The sequence below is a fragment of the Hippoglossus hippoglossus genome, chromosome 19 (assembly GCF_009819705.1).
Source record: "Hippoglossus hippoglossus isolate fHipHip1 chromosome 19, fHipHip1.pri, whole genome shotgun sequence".
NCBI lineage: Eukaryota > Metazoa > Chordata > Actinopteri > Pleuronectiformes > Pleuronectidae > Hippoglossus > Hippoglossus hippoglossus.
In genome coordinates this window covers 17,180,574-17,202,856 of record NC_047169.1, presented here as the reverse complement: position 1 = coordinate 17,202,856, position 22,283 = coordinate 17,180,574, and the positions used below count along the sequence as shown (strand labels likewise).

Here is a 22,283-nt window from a genome sequence, read left to right as displayed (position 1 = left end):
CAGTCATATCGTTACGCAGAGCGAGTGGTAGGCGGTACAGGGCCTGAATGAAGACCAGTGCTGCTACCAAAGGTGAGCTACACATCAGGATGGTGGACCCAGCGTGATCAAAGAGGGAGAAGCCCAAGTCACAAAATACGTCCATGCCCATGAGGTCGGCCCTGTGTTGGGACACTTGGAAAGTGAATGAGGGGAAAGTCTTCTCGTTCACTTGGGGTGCAGGCCCCTCACTAAATTTGAAATTTAAGGGGAGGCATCCACTCGCTCGATTAAGAGTTAGATCACCGGGAGACATTTAGAAGTTTCAGGTTATTTATGTGTTTGGCTAGTTGGTCTCTTATTAGTTCATCCTCCAGTGCCCCAAACTTGCACAGGCTGGCCAAACTTCTCAGGTCGGCTACGTACTGGTGAACTGACTCACCTGCCCGTTGTTGTCGCTGGTGGAAATCGATCTGCCTGAGCATAATGCTCTGTGGGGTGGCAAAATGACCAGACACCTGTTTGACACACACGTCATATGTACCGGCGGGTCCGAGAGTCTGAAGAATCCGTTGCCCAGGTTGCGATTGAGCATGGCTCTCTCACGGTCGTTTCTAGTATCCGCTAGTCCAATGGCTGTTATGAATGTTTCAAAGGATACATACCAGCGAGTCCATGGGACAGGTGGCTCACCTGGCAGGACGAGGAATGGGGAGAGAGGTGGGAAAGAGAACTCCATTCTCGTCACCAATGTGCTGTCTAGAAGTAACTTGCGGACCGCAACTTCAGTGCACACATAAACTTTATTGTCCGGCACATAACAATCACCTGTTATTGAACTCTTTTTTTCACCCATATAAATGAAAAAGACTTGACAACCTCATTGATTGCCTTGCCATGGTGACATTTTTCAAGCTATTTTCATATTAAACCATTTCTTAAATATTTCAGTGACCGTGTGACCCACAGCATTACCTGCACTGCTTTAGTCACTGACTTAATTCCAGTGCTGATGCTGATTAGATATATAGACTTTCCTCTATGCATCTTGGAGAGCAGGACATCTCTGTACTCAAAGTTACTCTTTAATGCCATTTTCATGAATGAACAATTCTAATATGGGATTAGGTGTCATTCATCAAGTTTATGCAAGGATTTAGGATAAGAATACAAAACGTTCTTGTATTAGTCCCAATGTCAATAAAAGCATGAAGGATTTTTCTTTAAAAAGTGTGTCCCCCATCTCTTAATTACGTCAATTAGGGAAGTCTGTGCATCCAGTGCAGTGTGGACAAGATAATATACACCAATAGGTACCTCTATCAGTGTTCATTTGGCCGTTTGCTGTTGCAAAGCATGAAAGAATAAAAATCACTGAACCACATATTAACAAAAACTAATCACTCATTATTGGGGAAATGACATTAGTGAATGGAAGAAGACTGAAGCTTGTGTGTGTTTGATTTTCAGGAACCTGCTCCCATGACAGAGGATCTGTTAGAGGAGCAGTCAGAAGTACTGGCCAAACTGGGCACATCAGCTGAAGGTACCCACCTCCGTGCCCGGATGCAGAGTGCCTGTCTACTCTCTGACATGGAGTCCTTTAAGGTGAGGACTTCCTGTGCTGTTTAATTATTTTAACAGTATAAAATTATAATTCAATACTTTTGTCACATTCTGTGAATATCTCCTTACAGTGTGCTGGCTGTCTTTTCTGTGTGCGTGCTGAAAAAATCTGGCTTTTTTTAATAGCCCTTGCTCTCTTCATGACTGAGCCACTAAACACTATTCCAGCTAGTAAGTCAGAGGGGTGTTTGTGTGAGTGCACTAGACAGACTGCTGAAGCCAGGTGCACTTCAACCTCTTCCTCACCATTGTAAGAAATAAAATATTGTAGGTATAACTCTGCCATGTTATTTTGGACATTGCTCTTTTGGAATAAACAAACAACATTGCCCCATGTATTACTGACAATAGGGTATAATTTACTTTTACTGGAGGTTACTATCAATAATGTTACTGATACAAAGGCTCAGCTACTAAGCTGCTATTGCCTTACAATTTTACATTGATAGCCCAGATAGCTGGCCCAGCCCATGAATATGGGGGATCAGTGGCGGACTGAAACATTAATTCAGGCCGGGAATTTGACTCCATCCCAGGCCACTGCCACCCTGTTCACTTAAACCACCAGACCACTAATCCTGTAGGCTAAACCTATTTGTTACAACAGCGAAGACAGAGGCATAATGCTATTACCTCTTGGAATGAAACACTTACCGGTTTCAAGGTATACCATAGTAAAATCCCCGACAATTGTAATTGTTTCAATCTTTACCATAATCACCGTGGTGATTTTGGTTGATACTGTCCAGGATCAACCAAAAATAAGCAAGTATCCAAACCACAGTTGCAGCAGTAACAGCAGGAGAGCTGTTAGTGCTCTGGCCATAGTTAGCACCTGCTGCATCTACTGTCCCCAAATTGCGTGCATTTAACAAATGTTGATGTTTTTGTCCTGACTATTTTGCAGTCGATATCTGCTTTTAACAAAACAAATTGTCCACCTGTCTCTCCCCTGCTTCGTTGTGGTGCCCTACAATTTTTAAATAGGCGTGGCCAAATGAGGCCACTAAAAATCTTGGGGGTGGCACACCAAAAGTCAGAATATGGGAACAACATAGACATCCAGTGAAAATAATTTTGATGGGTGCTAGATTAGCAAAATATCATATTTATAAAAAAAAGGAAGAACTGTGCTCTTGGAACCTATAACTGGATTTCATGTATGAATTCTATGCTATTGTAATAAATAGACTTAGTCATTTATATGAGTCTTAAAGAATTGTAATTTTATGCCTGAGTTATTTTAAATTCCTAGACTAAAAATGGAACTGTTAACATTTTGAATTCCACAGAGATCCTCTATCTGTGTTTCCCATTACTGGCAGGACAGCACCACACAACCACCTTTTGATTAAGAAACATCTTCTGAATTTCTAATCATTGTTCACATTGGTGACTAAAAGAATGAACTTGATGAGCCTCAGTTGTCCTTACTTGAATGTATGCGTTTATTATAACATGGATCTGTAGACAGATGATTCTTGATCTAAAGAACATGCACACAGTTAAACCAAAAATGTGAAGCACAATAGAGGCATTTCAGCATTAACCCAAATGGGAGGGAACAGATAGCAGTGTACATCACTAAAAGTCATGTCAAGCAAATTGTATTAGTTTCTCTGTGTAATGTAACTTGCTTATTTTATGCTTATGCTTATCTTATTCAAATTTTTGTTGATATTTACCTTTAGGCACTGGCTCTGCATTACTCGGAATACACTTCATCTAAAAAATTAATTTACAATACACTTTTACTTTTGTTTTTATTTTTCACTTATTAGACTTAATTCTCAGTTTTATTCACTGTTATATTCTACTATATATTATATTGTGCTGTACTGTAATCTTGGAGCAAGCTGGCACAATAATTTACTTTAGGATTAATAAAGTCTTATCATATCTTAAAGGGGACATAGCATGCAAATTCCACTTTGTTAGTGCTTCTACAGGTTAATGTGGGTATCTGGCATGTCTACCAACCCAAAAACTCTGGGAAAAAAACACTCGCGGGTTTTGTTATGGTTCCTCTAAGTCAGAAACGTCATGCTTGAGCGACTCGATTGAGCTTCCTGGGTTTTGTGTCGTAACAAGGCACTGGAAGTCTCCCTACATGGTCTTGGCCCACCCCCCACCTCATCCCCCCGTCGCCCCCCCCCTCCGGTGTAAACGCCGGGTTTACACCGGACGCAGCGAGGCTGCGAGGCAGCGCAGCGCCGTTCCCACATGGGACGAGCATTTCTCCGCTGGTCAGCCCGCGATTCACTCACATGTGGCATTTGTCTGGATCGTTGGGACTGGGAGGCTGCAGCAGCTGCTCGGGCGCGACCGCTCGCTCTCCCATGCGTGAGCTGGAATTTGTGTCAGCGCCACACAGCCAGCAGTGTGGAAGACTTCCGCAGTGTTCAGCACTACTGTAACACCGGCACAAACACACCGAGCCCCCCCACTCCTTACGCCGGGGTACACCGGACGCGGAAGCGCCGCTGCGAGGCTGCGAGGCTGCGAGGCAGCGCAGCGCTGTTCTCAAGCGCGCAGCCGCCTGGCTGTTCACACGGGACGTGCATTTCTCCGCGCTGGTCAGCCCCATAGACTGTATATATAAGGTCAGCCCGCGATTCTGCTTTCTCCGCTTGTTGTTGTACCCGTTGAATGTCGGGGTTTGGGGGTAAATGATGGTCTTCATAGCCCCCCCCCCCCCACCTCTCTTTCTCTCTCTGTCTGTCTACTTGTGTGCTTGTAGTGGATGGGCAGAGGGGGACATTTAATTATGTGATTGGGAAAATTAAAACTCCAGGACAACAGAAGGGGAATACAAAGTATGGGATGCATATTTGATAATGTATATCATATAAAATATGTAATTTATATCGTTTAAAATCATGGGGGGAGAGGGGGAGGGGGGAGCTGGCTCATTAGCATTTAAAGGAACAGGCACTCAAAACAGGTCACTCTGTGGAGGGCTGTTTTATACAGGATAAAAAGGGTGCTGTTTTAAATGATCCTTGTGGTATTTTGACCAAAGTATGTTACAGACATTTCATTAAGACCCCAAGGAACCATATCAACTTGTGGTAAAATGGGCATGCTATGTCCCCTTTAAGATACTCATTATCCTCATGAGATGCAGACTCTAAGGCGCAATCCTTCACCCCTTGGCCGTACCCCTACCGCTTGTTTTCGAGGGGTTATCTTCCCCCTTTGAAACAGAGTCACAAGGGGTAGTGGTTTAAATCTTCCCCTACGAATTGGGACAGCCCTTCAAGAAGCCATTACATCATCACTAGTCGTCGCGAAAACCCGACAAGTCATCTGTAGTGGTCGAAGTAAACAGATGAGACAGTTTTGCTGGGGATGTCATTGTAATAACATTGTTGAGATCTTAAATATACCAATGCTATTGTTTGCAGTAACTAAAGTGACAAACCTATAATATCCAAATAACATCTATGCTAATGCAGGTGAATCAATGACATTTGAAAGTGAAAAGCTTGAATGCTCTGCATCATTTCACAAATGAATCAAAAGCACACAGCTTCAGGCTGCTAGCAGTGGTCTGTAGGTAACCCTGCCAGGATGCTTTGTTATTAGAGGAGCAGATAAGTTCAGAAGACACAGTGCACCGTGGATCTTCAAAGAGGGGGGTGGGGATGCGACATGAAATAATGTGAAAATATGGGATTATCATACAACAACAAAAAAAGATGCTAATGCTAGTGAGCTCACGTTGGTTGTTGTGAAAAAAGTGGCCATAATACATTGAAATGCATTGATATTACTATCATTATCGTAATTTTTAAATCCTTATTAATGGAGAAAATACTACATCTGTGGGTCTCTCTCCCAGCTTGCCGTTGATTCGCAAGGCACTCTGTGTACCCCTTCGTTTCAAGTGAGGGTCTGAAAAATCTCTGTTTCGAGGGCTATAAAGCCCTACCACTTAGCTCTACCCCTCCGACCCAACAGGTATTGGGACAGCCTACCCCTACACGTGAATGCGCAAAATGAAGGGGAAGGGCTAAGGGGTGAAATTGGATTGGGCATAAAGGTTCAACTAATCACAACACCAGAGACAGGATGGTAATTCTCAAAACAAAACATAAGACATCTAGCTAATCTTTTCTTCAGCATTCCTGCAGAGGCTTTCAGACCTCTCAGGTCAACCATCTGTGATACATTAATTAGGTCAGGCATAATATCAGTCATACACAACATTTAATGTAATAGAGTGTGTATAAGTAACTAATCCCTTGACAATGTCTTCTAAAGTAGCAAGTAAATACACCTGAACATTTTTGGGAAGTAGACTGTGTTTATAAAGGCAGAGTTTCCTCATGTTTCTTACAATACAACAAACAGGGTAATCACAGTATAACTGCAAGTCAGTTAAATTATAGGGATATCAATCTGTACATTTAGGGAGCTCAAGTGATAGTGAATGAATTTCACCTGCTTTGGTGCAAATAAAAGTGACAACAGGTGCAATGAAGAGGCAAAAGCAGGACAACCCCAAAAAAGAGTATGATTTTGCATGTGGTCGCCACAGACAATTGCTCTCTATTGCGGGAATGACCTGCAATACCTCTCCTTGAGACACTTAGGGTGAATCAGTCTGTTGCTAAATGAGCTGCCCAGTGCTGTGATGGTGTCCTGTAGGGGGTGGGACTGGTTGTCCATCATAGAAGACTGCTTTGCCATCATCCTCCTCTGTCCCACCACCTCCACTGGGTCAAGCAGGTATCCCAGGACCGAACTGGCCCAACCTAATCAGTCTGTCCAGTCTCTTCCTGCCAGCAGTTGAAATGTTGCTGCCCCAGCAAACTACTCCAAAGAAAACGACAGATGCTACCACAGAGTCATCAAGTCTTCAGGAGCACCCCTGCACTCCAAAAGACCACAGTCTTCTGAGCAGATACAGTCTGCTCTGGCCCTTCTTAAATAGTGCACTGGCATGATCGGTCCAGTCCAGTTTATTGTTCAGGTGAACACCCAGGTACTTATACAAGGTCACTAATGTCCATTCCCTGGATGTTCATGTCAGATCCCAGCCCATGCTGAAGTCTCCTTGGGCAAGATGCTGAACCCCAAAATAGGCCCCTCATAATAGTAATTGTAAGTCGCTTTGGATAAAACCGTCAGCTAAATGACATGTTATGCAATGATGAGGCAGACAATCGCAGAGTCATCAGAGAACTTCTGCAGGTGACAGGAGGGTGAGTGGTAGGTGAAGTCTGCAGTGTAGAGGGTGAAGAGGAACGGAGCCAGGACTGTTCCCTGTGGGGCCCCCGTACTGCCGAAAGCCGTGTAGGACACTCATTCCTGGGTCCTCACATACTGGGGTCTGTTGGTCTGGTAGTCCAATATGAGGTGGAGGTCCGGTAGATCATCCACCCCGATGCCAGGCTGATAGGCGAACTGCAGCGGGTCCGTCGATGGTCTCACCAGGGGCGGAGATGTTTAAGGACGAGGCGCTCCAGGGTCTTCATTAGTGCGAGACAGATGAGGCTCTGAGGGACAACGAGTCAACTGTGTGGGAAGAACTCTGCGAGGGTCATGGGGAGGACATCGACAGCCTCACTACCTGCATCACGGTTTACATCGACTTCTGTGTGGAGAACACTGCACCCACTGATATTGTACAGTGCTTCCCTAATAACAAGCCATGGATTAATCCGGATATAAAGGCCCTCCTCAAGGACCTGTAGCTGCTGAGGTATTTTGGGTGCAAAATCTTTGGCACAGGTACCACGCAGGAGGTCTTCCATAGCTGTGCTACTCTCCCCAGCGCCAAGCTCATGTTTGAAGACCTCCTTAATCCCACACAGCTGGTCAGCACATGATTTGAGAAGCCTTGAGCCGATGCTGTCAGGTCCTGCCGCCTCTCTCGCCTTGATCTTACTGAGCTCTTTTCTCACCTGGTTTGTTGTGAGGGACAGGTTGGAGCAGTGGGGGGGTGAGCCGGGTGGAGTGGGGACTGGGCTGGTGGTGATGGGTGACTGAGACCTGAGTGCTTTGGAAAAGGAGGTGGGGTAGTGTACTTGGGGAACAGACGAGGGGGTTGCAGTTGGGCTGGCAGGGTAGTGGGTGGGCAGGTGCCTGATCAAACCTGTTGAAGAACATGTTCAGGTTAATTGCCCACTTCTGGTCCCCTGCAGTTTGGGACTCATCTTTCTTGTGGCCAGAGATGGTTTTCAGGCCTCTCCAGACCCTGCTGATGTTGTTCTGCTGCAGCTGGTCCTCCATCTTCCTCCTGTAGCTGTTCTTCCCCTCCCTGATCCTCCTCCCCAGCTCCTTCTGAACAGCTCTCAGCTCCTCCTTGTCTCCTGACCTATAGCCCTCTTTTTCTCCTTGAGGAGGGCCTTTATATCCGGATTAATCAATGGCTTGTTGTTAAAGAAGCACTGTACAGTATCGGTGGGTACAGTGTTCTTCACACAGAAGTCTATGTAATCCGTGATGCAGGTAGTTAGGCTGTCGATGTCCTCCCCATGACCCTCGCAGACAGTTGACTTGAAGGGGTCCCTCAGAGCCTCATCTGTCTCGTCAGACCACCTCTTCACTGTGCGGGTCACAGCTGGTTGCCTGTGCACCAAAGGTTTGTACACAGGCAGGAGATGAACCAGGTTGTGATCAGATGCCTCCTTGGTGTTGGCATGGAAAAGGTCCAGTGTTTTATTGTCTCTGGTGTGGCATGTGATGTACTGGGTGAAGGATGGCAGAGTGGAGGATGGAGAACCTAAAACCTCAATGTCCTGACAGCAGGGCTGTTCTTTAATAGTGATGTGCCCAGAGTTACACGATCTGTCATTTACAAACACTGCCAGCCCTCCTCCTTTCCTCTTACCGCTCTCCACTGTCCTGTCCGCCCGTATCAGCAGGAATTTGTCTAGCCATGTCTCCGTAAACAGCATGATGCTACACCGCTGATAATCCCTCTCATGCTGGGTCAACGCCGCTGACTCGTCCATCTGATTGGGTAGAACATTCCCCATGACAATGGACATCAGCACGGGTCTATAGGGTCTCTTACTGGCACGAAGTTGGACTCCGGCACGATTCCCCCTTGTCCTTAGCTCGCGGGGGACATCTGGTCTCTCCTCGGGCAGCAACGCTGTGTTACTGACCACTAACAGCTGATCCCTACTGTAAACAATAGGGCCATGGCTCCACACAGGATATCCGGACACAGTTGAAAGTGTACAGGAGAAAGAACTCTGCAAGCGTGATGCACTTGGTGTCCATAGTGCACAAATATCAGTAGAACAAATATAAACTAAAGAGAGTAAAAAAGAACGAAAAAGGAAGCAGTTAGAGAAAAACAAATGCTCAGAGTGAGCGAGAGCTGCTGCAACAGGCGGCCACTAGGGAGGCGCCGTCTTTCTAACGAAGGCATTGACCATTGACTGGCCCTCACGTTCCCCTGACCTAAATCCAATTGAGCACCTATGGGAAGTTATGTATTGCTGCCAAGTACAGCACAGACCAGGATCTCACTGATGCCCTTGTTCAGGTTTGGGATCCCCGGACACCATCCGCCGACTCATCAGGAGCATGCCCAGACATTGTCGGGATCGCATACAGGCACGTGGAGGCCATAAACACTTCTGAGTCACATTATGAATTGCCATGATGAAATTCATGCAAGTTGGATCAGCCTGTGATTACATTTTTTACTTAGATTTTCGGTTTGGGTTTGAATCCAGCCCTCAATTGGTTGATGATTTTGGTTTCCATTGACCGTTGTTACGTCATGTTGTTCTTAACAAATTATACAACGTACATCAGTTAATATTTCCAACTTGAATAATTCGTTCATCCAGTCTTGATGTGTGATTTAAATGTTCCCTTAATATTTTTGTGCAGTGTATAAAGACAAAAGACCCTTAAATAGTAAGTTCAACTTGCAAAGCTGGGTATTGTTTTCTCCCGTGTGTGTGTTAATGTGTTAACAGGCAGACTATGTATGAACATTGTGCCTCGTGTGAGAACATATTTGTATTCTTTACGTAAATTTCTTCTATATTTTTACTTACAAACATGCCACGTCAGATTTGTTAAACAATTCTAAGTGTAAATGACCTGTGCATATATGCGCGAGTGTCTATGAATTTAGCAAATTACCATAATTAACGCCCCAATAATACCGTATAAGGCTACAATTTGTCAGAAGTGTTCATTCATAAAAAGAAGGCTTGAAATAAATGCACGTGTTCTGCATTGTTTATTCTGTAAAATCATATAGTTTCCATCACCGCATATTGACAGTCATAATCGCAGATATGTCTGTGAAAAGCTCATAGCGACCAAATAATTTTGGCCAACTGATAAATCGGTTGTGCTCTAACTAGTATTATCTAGTGTTAAGTTAGAAACAATTTATTAGCTCATGCTTTTCTGAAAATTGGCTGTTGGTACTAACTGATTTGTTATTAAGTTGTGCTTACGAGTGATTGTAGGAGAAAAACTACTCTTCAGATAAAATGTTACATTGATGGTTAAAATATTTTATTAGTTTGGAGCAATTATAAATTATTACATTATAAATAAATATAGAAAAGACGACATGTTGAGATTATTCTGTTTAACTCTGCACTTTGAATTACAATATAATCCTACATTCATTCATGTACATGCTAAATTTCATAATGTCCAGGTGAGCCCACAACTCCTTTGTGCTACAAAATAGCGCAGTTGTCATGCGCCTTGCACAAGATGCTGGCTGGCTAATTAGTGAGTGACTTTGTTGACACTTGGAATTTCTCACCATGTAAGCTATTTCAGATAATTTACCTAAAATATATATATATGGCGGCCAATTTATCAGTATCAGGAATATTTAACTGACTAATATAATTTCCTGTATCAACCCCCAATAATCTATATAGGTCAAGCTTGAGTATCAGCCCTCACCCAGCCTCAGTATTATTCACTTTAAATACTAGAATATATACTGAAATAAAAAATGTCCCTGTGTCTCCGCAGGCAGCCAATCCAGGCTGTGTTCTGGAGGACTTTGTGCGCTGGTATTCACCAAGGGATTACATAGAGGAGGAGGTAATCGATGAGGAGGGTAACACAGTGGTGAAAGGGAATCTTAGTGCCAGGATGAAGATCCCAGACAACATGTGGGCAGAGACTTGGGAGACAGCCAGGATTATACCTGCACGCCGCCAGAGAAGGCTTTTTGATGACACTAAGGAAGCCGAGAAGGTAATTTTGTGTAGAACTAGAACGATTTTCAGTATATTCAGGAAAGGTTTCCCTGAGTGGATTTACCTCTGTAAAAAATCTAAAATGCAGATAAATGGGGGAAACTAAGCCTGGATTTTGATTTTGCCTCTGTAGGTTCTGCATTATTTGGCTCTACAGAAACCTGCTGACCTAACAGACCATCTCCTGCCCTGCATACTCCATGCTGCTATTCTGAAGTTGAAGGAAGAGGGTAAGTCACATTTGTTTGGTTGAAAATTTAAATCAAACATAAAAGAATGCACTGCTAGTATTAGCAAGCTACCCCAATATTATCAATCTATAAATACATTAAGAAAACAATTTGACAAGAGGTGTAAAGTCCATATGTATATGAATAAATTGAACTCTGGACATGATAGAATAGTTGGGCCTACATGTGTAGCCAAAGCCTGCGACCACATGTCTTCTTTGTTCTGAAGACAAAGGAGAGGTTCCAAAACTCAGTCTCCAAGGGTCCTTCATCTTCACACAAAACCTGCCCCTGGACCCAACTTTCAACCAATATTGGTCACTGTATAGATAGATAGATAGATAGATAGATAGATGTACTTTATTGATCCCAATTTGGGAAATTATTGTGTTACAGCAGCATTTCAAGGGCAATTTCCCAAAGAGCAATGAAAAAGGCTAAGCGTAAAAATTGCAGTATTTGAAACATGACTAAAATAAATAAATATGACTATACGATGTGCAGTATAAAATGAATATGTATATAATATGTGGGAAAAATTAAATAATATAAATTCACAGTTATTGCAGGAACTAATCCGAGAGTTTTTGTGTGGATAGAAACTATAATTGGTGAGAGTTATACAGTCTTATTGCTGTGGGCAGGAAAGACTTCCTGTATCTTTCCTTACGGCAGAGGAACTGAACCAGTCTGTTGGAGAAAGTTCTCCGCTGTCTGTCCACTAGGTGGTGGAGAGGGTGCTCGTGATTGTCCACGATGAATAAGTTTGTTCAAAGCCCTCCTCTCCACCACCACTTCAAAAGAGTCCGGTTTGCAGCCAATGACGGAGCCAGCCTTCTTAATCAGTTTCTAAGTCTGTTGGTGTCACCGGCTCCAATGCTGCTCCCCCAGCAGACCACAGCAAAACAGACTGATAGAAGATTTCCAACATCTTGCTGCACATGTTGAATGATCTCAGCTTCCTCAGGAAATAGAGTCTGCTCATCCCTTTCTTGTACACAACGTCGGTGATGGTTTTCCACTTCAGTCCGTTGTCGACGTGGACGCCAAGAGAGAACAGAGCCTCAAATAAAAAAAGACCATTCAAAGGTGGAGGCAAAAAAAAAAACCACACTGTCAGAATGTGGGGGAACTTGTTGAATCTCATGTTCGTGTTTTAATCATTCAAAACTGAAGGATTATTAAATTCAGAGACAACTGTGATGTCCCCAATCTATAGAATTTAACTTGTGTTTGTACTGGCTTGTGTTTGTACTGGAATGGTTCGGTTCCGTCGGTCTTTCTGTGTGATACTGGACTCAGTTTAGCACAAAGATCACACATCACAGATCTATAGAAACGATATCAGCTGATCAGTCATCATCATGGGACAAAAAGTCTTTGTGATCGCTGAACCCTCGCTTCCTCCTCATCCTTCCATTCGCGTGCATCCATCACACAGCATTATGCACCATTGTCACGGCAGTATTTATTTATTTAGAGCAATCGGACCGATAACCTCACATCATTGGATCCTAGCCTCCACTCTGGAATATTATTGTCTAAAGTGAATAGTTTTTCTTAATTTTTTGTAAGTGATCTCCAGTGCGCTCTGTGCGCCTGATGGCACTGTCACGTTCACTGCAGCGTGCGTGCGTGCGTGCGTGCGTGCTGTCTTGGAGCACACACGCACATTTTCTCTCGTTTCTGGCATGATGCGATGATGATTTAAAAAATTAACGTGAACGTAAGTGGCGTTCACTCTCGCTGGAGTCATATGAAAACTGATTCGTTCAGTTCATCGTTCACGAAAAATATGAACGCGTTCATGCACAACACTGGTGCTTAGTGTGATCTTTTCAGATTAAAACTTCACATATGACCTTTTCACTTTTAAAGTAGCGGTAATACGTTTTTTAAAATGTACTATATAGGATGAGTATGTGACTGAGGACCAGTTTATTCTTTCTGGTGTTAAGTTAATGTACTTACATGATTTCTGCTGTTCTGGGTTTGTACCCTCATAGTTTATTGCACTTATTGTGAGTCGCTTTGGAAAAAAGTATCAGCTAAATTAAATGTAATGTAAAATGATGTATTTCATTTGAACGTTTTTTAATGGAATACTGGGAAAGTTTAATAACGATAGGACAATTGAAGTCCAAATTATGAGGCAATTTCAGCAGAGTCAACAGCATAGTATGTCATGGCGTTCGCGTTAACGAGCGCCATAATATATATATATATATATATATATAAATAAATAAATAAATAAATAAATAAATAAAACCACTGGCAGTGTATCTGTGTGTTTCTGTATGTTATTTCATATGTGCCTTATTTTGTTTTCTAATGTGGTGATTAATACAGCAGATAGTACTGTTTATTTCTCTCCAAAGAGGATGAGATGAATGTCATCTCCTGTGTATTTACATGTTACAGTTCAATTTAGAGTTTAACTTAATACAATTTTCAGCTGAAAGAAAGTTCTCATTTTATATTTTCCCAGCTTTAATGGATTACTTTCTTACTATTACTCTTATCCCCTGTCTCCTCTTTATTTTCTCTCTAACAGAGTTAGTAGAAGACATTCCATCGGTCAAAAAAAGCATTCAGCAAGCTATATCTCAAGCCAGCAAGCTGCTGCAGCCCCACATCCATGACAACAAGAAGTTAGAGGTCAGTGACACATCAGGGTGGACTTTAATGCCATAAACTACCTTCTCATGGATCTTTGCTCCCAGCTGATGGCCTTCTTGTCGATAGTTGGTTAGGGTCCTCATCGTGGGGGGGGGGCAGGCCATAAGGCAGAGAAAGGCCAATCCTTAGTCCAATATTGTCCAAAACAGCACTGATAATAATATATAATGGTATAAAAGTTTACCACCTGGATCATCTAAACACCTCCATTGGCATTTGAGACTTCCCAAATAAGTGTTCTTGAGCATGGGCATCATTGTACTGAGATTCCACTGCGCTCTGCGAAGAGTCATTATAGATCAGGCTTTCTACAATATGGTGTTTATTGACTGACCACGCCAGCCAACAGACACAGTGCCTACCTGTAGTTGGGTGGCTGTGGCTCTGGAGATAGTGCAGGTGGCTCACTTAACAGATGGTTGGCAGTTTGATTCCCTGCCCTTCCATTCCGTGTGCCAAGGGGTTCTTGGGCAAAACACTGGGCCTCAAATTTCCCCTGCTGGCTGTGCCATTGAGAAAGTGCGACAAATAGATGCACTGTATGAATGAATAGGTGGATGGCAAAACTGTAAAATGCTTTGACTGGCCATCAAGACTAGAAAAGTGTTATGTAGATTGAGACCATTTACGATTTTGCATACACTATGTGCCAAGATAAGAGTCTAACTTGAGGTATCGACTATTCATTTTAATAATGAGCTATTATTATAGCCGGTTAATAGTCATTTTTAAATCTGATTTAATATAGAAATTTTAATTAAAAGAAAAATGTATGGATGAATATGATCTAATAGACGTGGATGGTATAGATTAGGAGACTAGTGAAGTCAGCTCAGAAAGAACTATAGAAGCAAAGTATAAACCTAAGGCTACTGTACTGGACAATGTAACCGTGCTATTCTTTGGGAGGAGGTAGTGAATTTTTGGAGTAAATATGGTGGAGTCAAAGCCTTTTTAGTTGAGTTCCTGTTCTGACAACGTGTTTGTGTGACCTTTCTCTGTCTGCAGGATTTCATCAACCAGTTGATGACCATGGAAACAGTCATCACACAAGCTCGCTCACTCAAGGCCAAGTTTGCCGTCAATGAGGGTGAAAGTGAAGAGGACACAGCTGAATTAGAAAAGTAAGTGAGACATTGCTTTATTTTAGCTGCATTTCAGTTAGGAATTTTGGTTTTATATTTGAGCAGGAACACTCTACTCTTCCTGGAAGAATTGTACTAAACTAATACCCCAGTCAGCAACTCGGCATTTGAAATGGCAAATGACTTAAGTGCTCCCCCTGATTTGTACCTATAGCTGCAAATTCAATTTAATTTAATTTGTATAGCGTCAAATCATAACATACATTATCTCAAGGTACTTTTGACCTTAAAGATTATAGAGAAATCTAGTTCCCTCAATGAGAAAGCACTCTGGTGACTGTGGAGAGAAAGAACTCCCTCATTAACTGGAAGAAACCTCTAGCAGAACCAGACTCAGTGTGCCTCGACCGCCTGCGGTGAGCAGAGAAAAATAGGGAAGAGAGGGGGGGCAGGTTTCTGACCAGCTCCGAAGGAGAGGCTGACATGCGGACGCACACACACACTCTCTCTCTTCCTATTAACCATTATAAATGTAGCCGAGAGTGTAATTCACCTATACTGAGAGGTAATAGTATAATAAGGACACGAAGAATGTGTGCTTGAACCAGGACAATATGCTTGTTTACTTTCCACAACTATTCAACACTTCGCTCCCAGAACAGAATAACTTCCATTGCTGACCCTTCACAATAAAAGTCCCAAACAGATACACTGCTTATGATGACAGGAAAAACAAATTCAATGACCAGCCTTCCATAATGAGGCAACTAAATAAAATAGCTTACATAAATTACTTTTAAATAGCCAAACATTCAGTATGGATGTAATTGATGATAATGATACACATTTAAGTTCATTAGCTATATTATGAGCTATGTATTAGCTATATATTGCTTGTTGTGTGTCTTTTTCCTTTTATAGTATCGATAATCGTGAAAACCGTGAAACCATGAAACCGTGATATTTCCTCTGACAATAATCGTGGCACCAAAATTTCATATCGTGAAATCCCTAAATTACAATAGTTCAGTCTAGAGGTAACAAAGGCATGGACTAATTTCTCAGCAACCTTTTCGAGACAGGATGTGTTAATTTTCATGATATTGTGCAGGTGGAAGAAGGCTGTCCTTGAGACTTGTTTTTTGTGTGAGTTAATTGACGTGTCCTTGTCAAACATAACTCAATGGTTCCTCACAGTAGAGCTGGGGGCCATGCTAATGCCATCAAATGTGACTGATGGCATTAGTGTGTGATCGGGTCACACAATGTTTCTCTGAGGTGTTTAGGGCCAATTACAATGACTTCTGTTTTTTTCTGAATCTAGAGGTAAAACGTTTAGTTCTGATAACTATATATTGTATCAGTTGTTATTAGGTTTGTATGTATTACTGTTGGTATTTGATTTCTCCAGGTTTGTGAGCTCCCTCTTGGAAGAACCAGAGGTTGTAGTCAGTGGAGCTGGCCAGGGGCCAGCTGGCAGCATCATCCACAGACTCTTTGTCAGCGCTCAGAGGGTAAGCAGTCTCACTTTCTCTCTTATGGTCCATTGAGACTGTTCACAAGGGATGGTTATCTTATATGGTCGCGCAATGTATCTTACCAGGAGAAAACTCCTGGTATTTAGGTTTGGGAAGGGAAGCAAAATTAGATAGTGCTACAAATGGATTGGACAACCAGTCCTGACAAGGACAGTGTATGCACAGACACACACACACACACTGTCATGAATATTGCAAACAGAGGGGAGACAAGTCCTTTGTGAGTATAATGTTCTGATATTGTAATAAAGCTCACAGCTTATTGAACATATAAGCTAAAATGTCTAATATTAAATTGTGCTACTCCCTAGCATTGCATTTTTTGTGCACCACAAAATGGTTCAGGCAGTTCCTCAAACCCTCTTGAAACTTTTTTTCTTGTACATTTCCTCCATTCGACAATGTTTTTATGTTGTTTCTCCTCCTGCTGCTTGTGTCAAGCTGACTGACTTCACCAGTGATGAGGTAACAATTAACAATGAGACTTTCTTTCCAACAACATGTATACATAAAACATGTCTAAAGATCCTCAGCGCCATTTTAACAAACGCATGAAATGCACAAATAAGCATATATTTATGGTTTCTAGGAGTCTGTGTGCATCATTAATAACCACCATGTTTATTATTAAAAGAAATGCACTACTTGTACAATTTATGCCTCCTATTGAAAATATATAAATTCTATATTTTGCGGGATTCTGGGGTTGATTCAACATTTAATTTACACCTAATTCACTTTGCAAGACTTAAATATGATAATTTTTTGGGTATAGTCTGTGTATGGTGCCTAATGTGATTTCTGCAGTCTAAGTTCTATTTTTCAGCTTTAGTTAATTGCTTATGTTATCAGTTGAGTAATTGATATTTGACAATAATAATTTAGCAAATTACAGTATATAATTTCAAAGTTGGTGAACAAATGTAGTGGTGTTTCCTGTGGATCAAGAGGTTAGGCATGGGGACAATTAGTTTTTTGTTGGGGACGGGGGTTAGGTGTCGAGAAAAAATGAAATGTGACTTTTGCTGTACATATACATACATAAACATTGATTCAGTTAAAGGTTATTTCATTATACGATACAAATTTGGCTCGGATATGAAAGAAATTCACAGAGAACTATAGCTGTAATCTATGCAAGGAACCTCTCACTTGGTGCACTATTAAGTATTAAGTTAAGCCTGTCACTGGTTAGATGATAAAACTCAGAAATTGTTGCGATAAATGATATTACTTTCATAATTTTGAAACTATTTTATACCACTGACGTAATGACAATATTAGAGCGTAATCATGCAAGTACCCTCTTTCAAAGAGCAATGAACTTTTAATTGTTAAGAATATTCAGTCTGACATTTTAATTAGAATTTAAATTAAAGCTGCAAGCAGCAATGGTCGGGCACTTGCAGTCCGCATGTGTCTGGGTGTGCTGCCGTTGTGGTGTAGTTGCTAGAGGTAGGTTGATATGGCTTGGTATTGCTTGGTTAAATGTCACATCCTGTTGATGCAGGCATCCTGTTGCTCGTAGGTGGTGCTATGACTATGCTGAATTTAGGTATGTAAATGTGGTCACGCCAAGTCATCAAACATGTTAAGTCTTGTGCAGATTGGACAATGTATAGTCAAATTAATGGAACTTCCTGTTTCATGGCGATATCGCCACGGCCATGCTGTTGAAGGAAAGCGTACAACTTTTCATAGTTGAGGTTGTTTCTTTGCACTAACAAAATTTTAAGTAGATCGGATTAATCCTCTAGGAGGAGTACAATGTGTGTGAATCGTCTGTGTGCCAGTGACTGGGGGCGAGTCCCATCTCGGAGCCTGTGTGTGTGAGTTTAAACTCCACCTCGCCGAGGGAGGGGACACGACTCAACAAAAATTCACAGAGACACATTAGCTTAATGTTAGGTGCACCTGGGAGATCAAGGAACTTGTAGTCGCACTTCACAGATGTTAGATCACATATGCAACAACAGTCTTTGCCATGGTGGCCAAGATTTTGGTGTGGCGGGCCGTTACGCAGAAATGTTACCAGCGGAAACACTGTACGTTGACATATTACCAAGCCTGCAATTGAACACAGCTCTGAGAGCATTTCAGCATCTTTTACCTTTTACCTAAAAAGAGCATGTCATCTAAAGAACCAGTTTATATATATATATATAAATTCCATCTATCTTTATTATCTGTCGAATATGTCCCAAACGTAAATGTTTGCATCACTTCCTGTACCCATTTTCAAAATCAAAGCACTCCTGCGTTTATGTTAACTGAATTCATTTATTTGTTTTAAAAAGTTTTTATATTTTGAAATATTTGCAGTAGCAGTATATGCATGGCTTTATACTGTATAGTATCGATATTTATTTGAGTACACAGGACTACTTTTAAAACACAGTGATCATACCATAAACCTCACAAGGGCTGCAGTTATTTTAAAAGTTCTCTCTCTCTCTCTCTCTCTCTCTCTCTCAGTTTTGATAGAAACATTGACAAGAAGAGTTAGAGGCTTAGAGGTAGTTTTTGTGAACTATCCCTATAACCAAAATACTGCAGTATTTTTTGAGGAACCTATACTGTAACTTTTTCATGAAGTCACAAAGAAGGCATCATGCACATTTCAAAAATTATTTTTCTTTAGGTATCTCTGTATACTGTATGTAGTCTCGACCTAATGTTTATATAGCCAATATGATTAGAGACATGAATTACAGCCTATTTAGATCAACCGATTATTTTAGGTTTTTTTGTATAAATGGTCACAATTTAATTGATTTATTGATTGAATAACATCATTATGAAATTTCATTAATACAGTAGTGAAAAGTTAGCATTGAACAGCAACAGAACAGTTTTCTTGAAGAACCGAAAGATCATAAAGGTTCTAAATCCTGTTTTGTCTGGGTAACGGCTCAGCATCCGCATTGCGCTCTCTTGTGCTCATCGAGGATCCTTCAATCCTGCTTGCAGCTTTAATTGTCATCCTCTAACCAGAAGGTTGGTGGTTCAATCCTAGTCTACCCAACCCCAAAGTGTCCTTGGGCAAGATATTGAACCCCAAGTTGTCCCTGACAGCTGTGCCAACAGTGATGTATGTTGATGAGGAAGTGTTGCACATAGATGGTCCTTATGAATGTATGTGTGAATGGCAAAAAGCTGTAGTGTAAAGTGCTTTGAGTGGTCCCCAAGAGTAGAAAAGTGCTTTGACCATTGACCATACAGACCATTTTTTGTTATTTTGGAATTTGCCGCTCTTCTCAGGCCCATTCAATGTGCTCTCTCCACCGATATTGGATGCTGCAGCAGCATATCAGGGCTTCCAGTTCCCTATGGCAGGTTTATCCAAATACTAAGTCATTCAGATGCGATCTCCATGTCCACATCCTGGATTTTTTTCTCCTTCTCAATACACATAGTAGCTTACACCTGGTTACCTCCGCCAAAGAATTCTACTTTGAATGCTAGTTCAGCACTCAGTAGAATGCATACCTCCATCAAGGCACCATATGAAACTACATTTAAATTCACTTGATCCACACTTGATTAGGAATTTGCACCAAGTTGCACACACTCAAATATCAGTCTAAACATGCCTCATTCTTTTCATGTTTTGTGAATTATTTTCTGAGAAATCAACAAAAATGTTGAAAAGTCCCCCATCTCACAATATAATAGAAGATGAAACATTTCTGGATCTGCCCCCTGATCTAGATCTGCACTAACATTTAATGAGTTCTTCCTTTGATCATGACCCATCCCTCCACAAAATTTCATGGAAATTGATTGAGTTGTTTTTACATAATCTTTCTAAATAACACGTGGAACTTGTGAAAATGTACATGTGAACAACTTTGTGTGTTTTTGGTTTCAAACACATAAGCCGTTTTCGGACATGACCTCAGGGTAAAATCCGGAGACTTGCCTACGGAGTTTACACACACTCTGCCTTTCACACATGCACAACACAGCGGAGGGTTCTCTGCACAGACACGTTAGCAGCAACAAATCCTCTGCATTATTCAGGCGAGGGGTGGAGCAGCCGGATGCAGGAAGTGACGTATTAACTCCGCTGCATTGATAACGTGATCATGTTTACAGCACCTCGACACCGGTGTCGGCATTTGCGTTCACATATTCACCTCCTCTTGATCTGCGAAGTCCAGTACATGTCGGAAAGCAGTTATACAGACTACATAAAGACCTCTTCAATATCCTTCCAATTTACCTTTTAGTTGCTGGTTTGTAACTTCACTTTGTCTTCATCCTCAGGCTACTCTCCTGACACCACTGGACGAAGATTTGGGAAATGTCAGGAAGCCAAATGGAGTAAGCAACAAAGTGCCTGACTTCCCTTCTCCGGCAGGCAGGGAGATTCTGTTGCGTACATGTGTCCCTCGACCGGCACCGTACTCCAAAGCTCTGCCTCAGCGGCTCTTCTGTGTGTTGGTGAGGGAGGAGTTCAGATTGGCAGGGGCCTTCTCTTCAGACACTTCCTTCTTCTAAGATTAAATACTGTTTCACTGTATTTCATCTCAAACCTTGTCCCATTTGGTCATTATAATCTGCACCTTGCAGCCAGAAATAAAAGATCAGTGAAGGACAAAAGGTGGCATATTGAAATTATTAATTTAGTTAATCCTCTGTTGATTCATGAGTACACAATTGCAACTATCAAGTATTTTTTATACAGAGAGAGTTTAAAAGAAGGTAGAAAAGAAGTTTCACTTTGCGTCTGTGGATGGGAGGGCAGTGGTAAGAGAGAGGGAGGCAATGTGACCGGAAATGTTCCTGAGCCACGTTGAAAAGAGCCTACTCAGCTGATGTCCTCTGGCCCACGACGGTTTCACCATGAAGCAGAAGTATTTTTACACTTCTCAGTGGCCATTTATTTGTAGCCACCACTAAAATATTAACACTGACCACTACATAATGATTTTTTGGTCAAATTAGTGACTTTTTATTTCATCATAATGCCACTTAGTGCGATGACACACCCATCTTACAACTGACACATCTATATAGTTAGACTGCTTAAAAACAACATGTTGTCATCCCAAACGGAAATGACAAATGTTTATTTGCATATAGTGCAGAGAAGTGAGATCTGATCAAAGGAGACACATTCAGGAAGGATTCTAACTGCGTAATCAATTACTGGCTGCAATAATATCCCAATTTTATACTATATTTAATTGTCTTACAACAAAAATGTAATATGTAAATGAAATAAAGATAAATACAGAATTCAATAATGTTCCGCCATAAAATAATTTCAAAAATATCCTTTGTTTTACCTTCAGAGCTTATTCTTTGTAGATTTCTCAAATTAAGTTCTGTATTGACACGTCAGCCACACGGATCTCTTCCTCTGATGTCCTTTATATTAGATTTGTAAGACATTGTTGACATAATGCCAAGTATTAAAATAACATGAATCATCTTCATATCAGGTTCTATCCTTGTGTTAAGATCCATATTAAGGGTTGATCCCTCTTGATGTGCTGATGGCATTTCTGTACTATTTTATAGGATTTAGAAGTTGCTGATTCCTTTTTCTCATGATTTTTTGTTGTTAGTGTATGAGTGCAATCCAAAATCAGTAATATCCTGCTCATATATACAATTACATCATTAATATTTACTTGCCGCAGCAAAAGCCAATGTGATTACTCAAAAGTTTGCTTTGATTTCACTTAATTTCACTGAATAATTGTTGCCTTGTTAACCAATGGTAAATGGCTCTGTGCAAGTTACAAGTTATCTGTGTATGTAGGCAAGGGGTGCACAGTACATGTTGTTAAATGTAAATAAATGCTGTACTCCTGTCTCAATCAGTGCTTCTGTCTTGGCCTGATGCATCAGCAAACACTGACATTTTTAGCAGGTGGGAAGGTTTAGAAGAATCATGCTTTTTTTGTAGCATTTATAACAGTGCTT

General features: G+C 41.5%; 1 protein-coding gene across 2 annotated transcripts in view; it reads left to right on the top strand.

Moving 5' to 3' along the window:
• rab3gap1 (RAB3 GTPase activating protein subunit 1) overlaps positions 1-21,308 on the top strand; it is a 52,690-nt gene extending 31,382 nt beyond the window's left edge. Inside the window, exons 18-25 of one of the 2 annotated variants that reach the window (XM_034571135.1) lie at positions 1,450-1,587; positions 10,585-10,812; positions 10,948-11,044; positions 13,599-13,702; positions 14,732-14,847; positions 16,220-16,322; positions 16,788-16,811; positions 20,616-21,308. In XM_034571135.1, the coding sequence (XP_034427026.1) occupies positions 1,450-1,587; positions 10,585-10,812; positions 10,948-11,044; positions 13,599-13,702; positions 14,732-14,847; positions 16,220-16,322; positions 16,788-16,811; positions 20,616-20,849 (1,044 nt within the window). In that variant the 3' untranslated portion in view covers positions 20,850-21,308. The remainder of the gene's footprint in view (positions 1-1,449; positions 1,588-10,584; positions 10,813-10,947; positions 11,045-13,598; positions 13,703-14,731; positions 14,848-16,219; positions 16,323-16,787; positions 16,812-20,615) is intronic. The other variant, XM_034571136.1, reaches the window with a different exon arrangement.
• Positions 21,309-22,283: the final 975 nt, after the last annotated feature.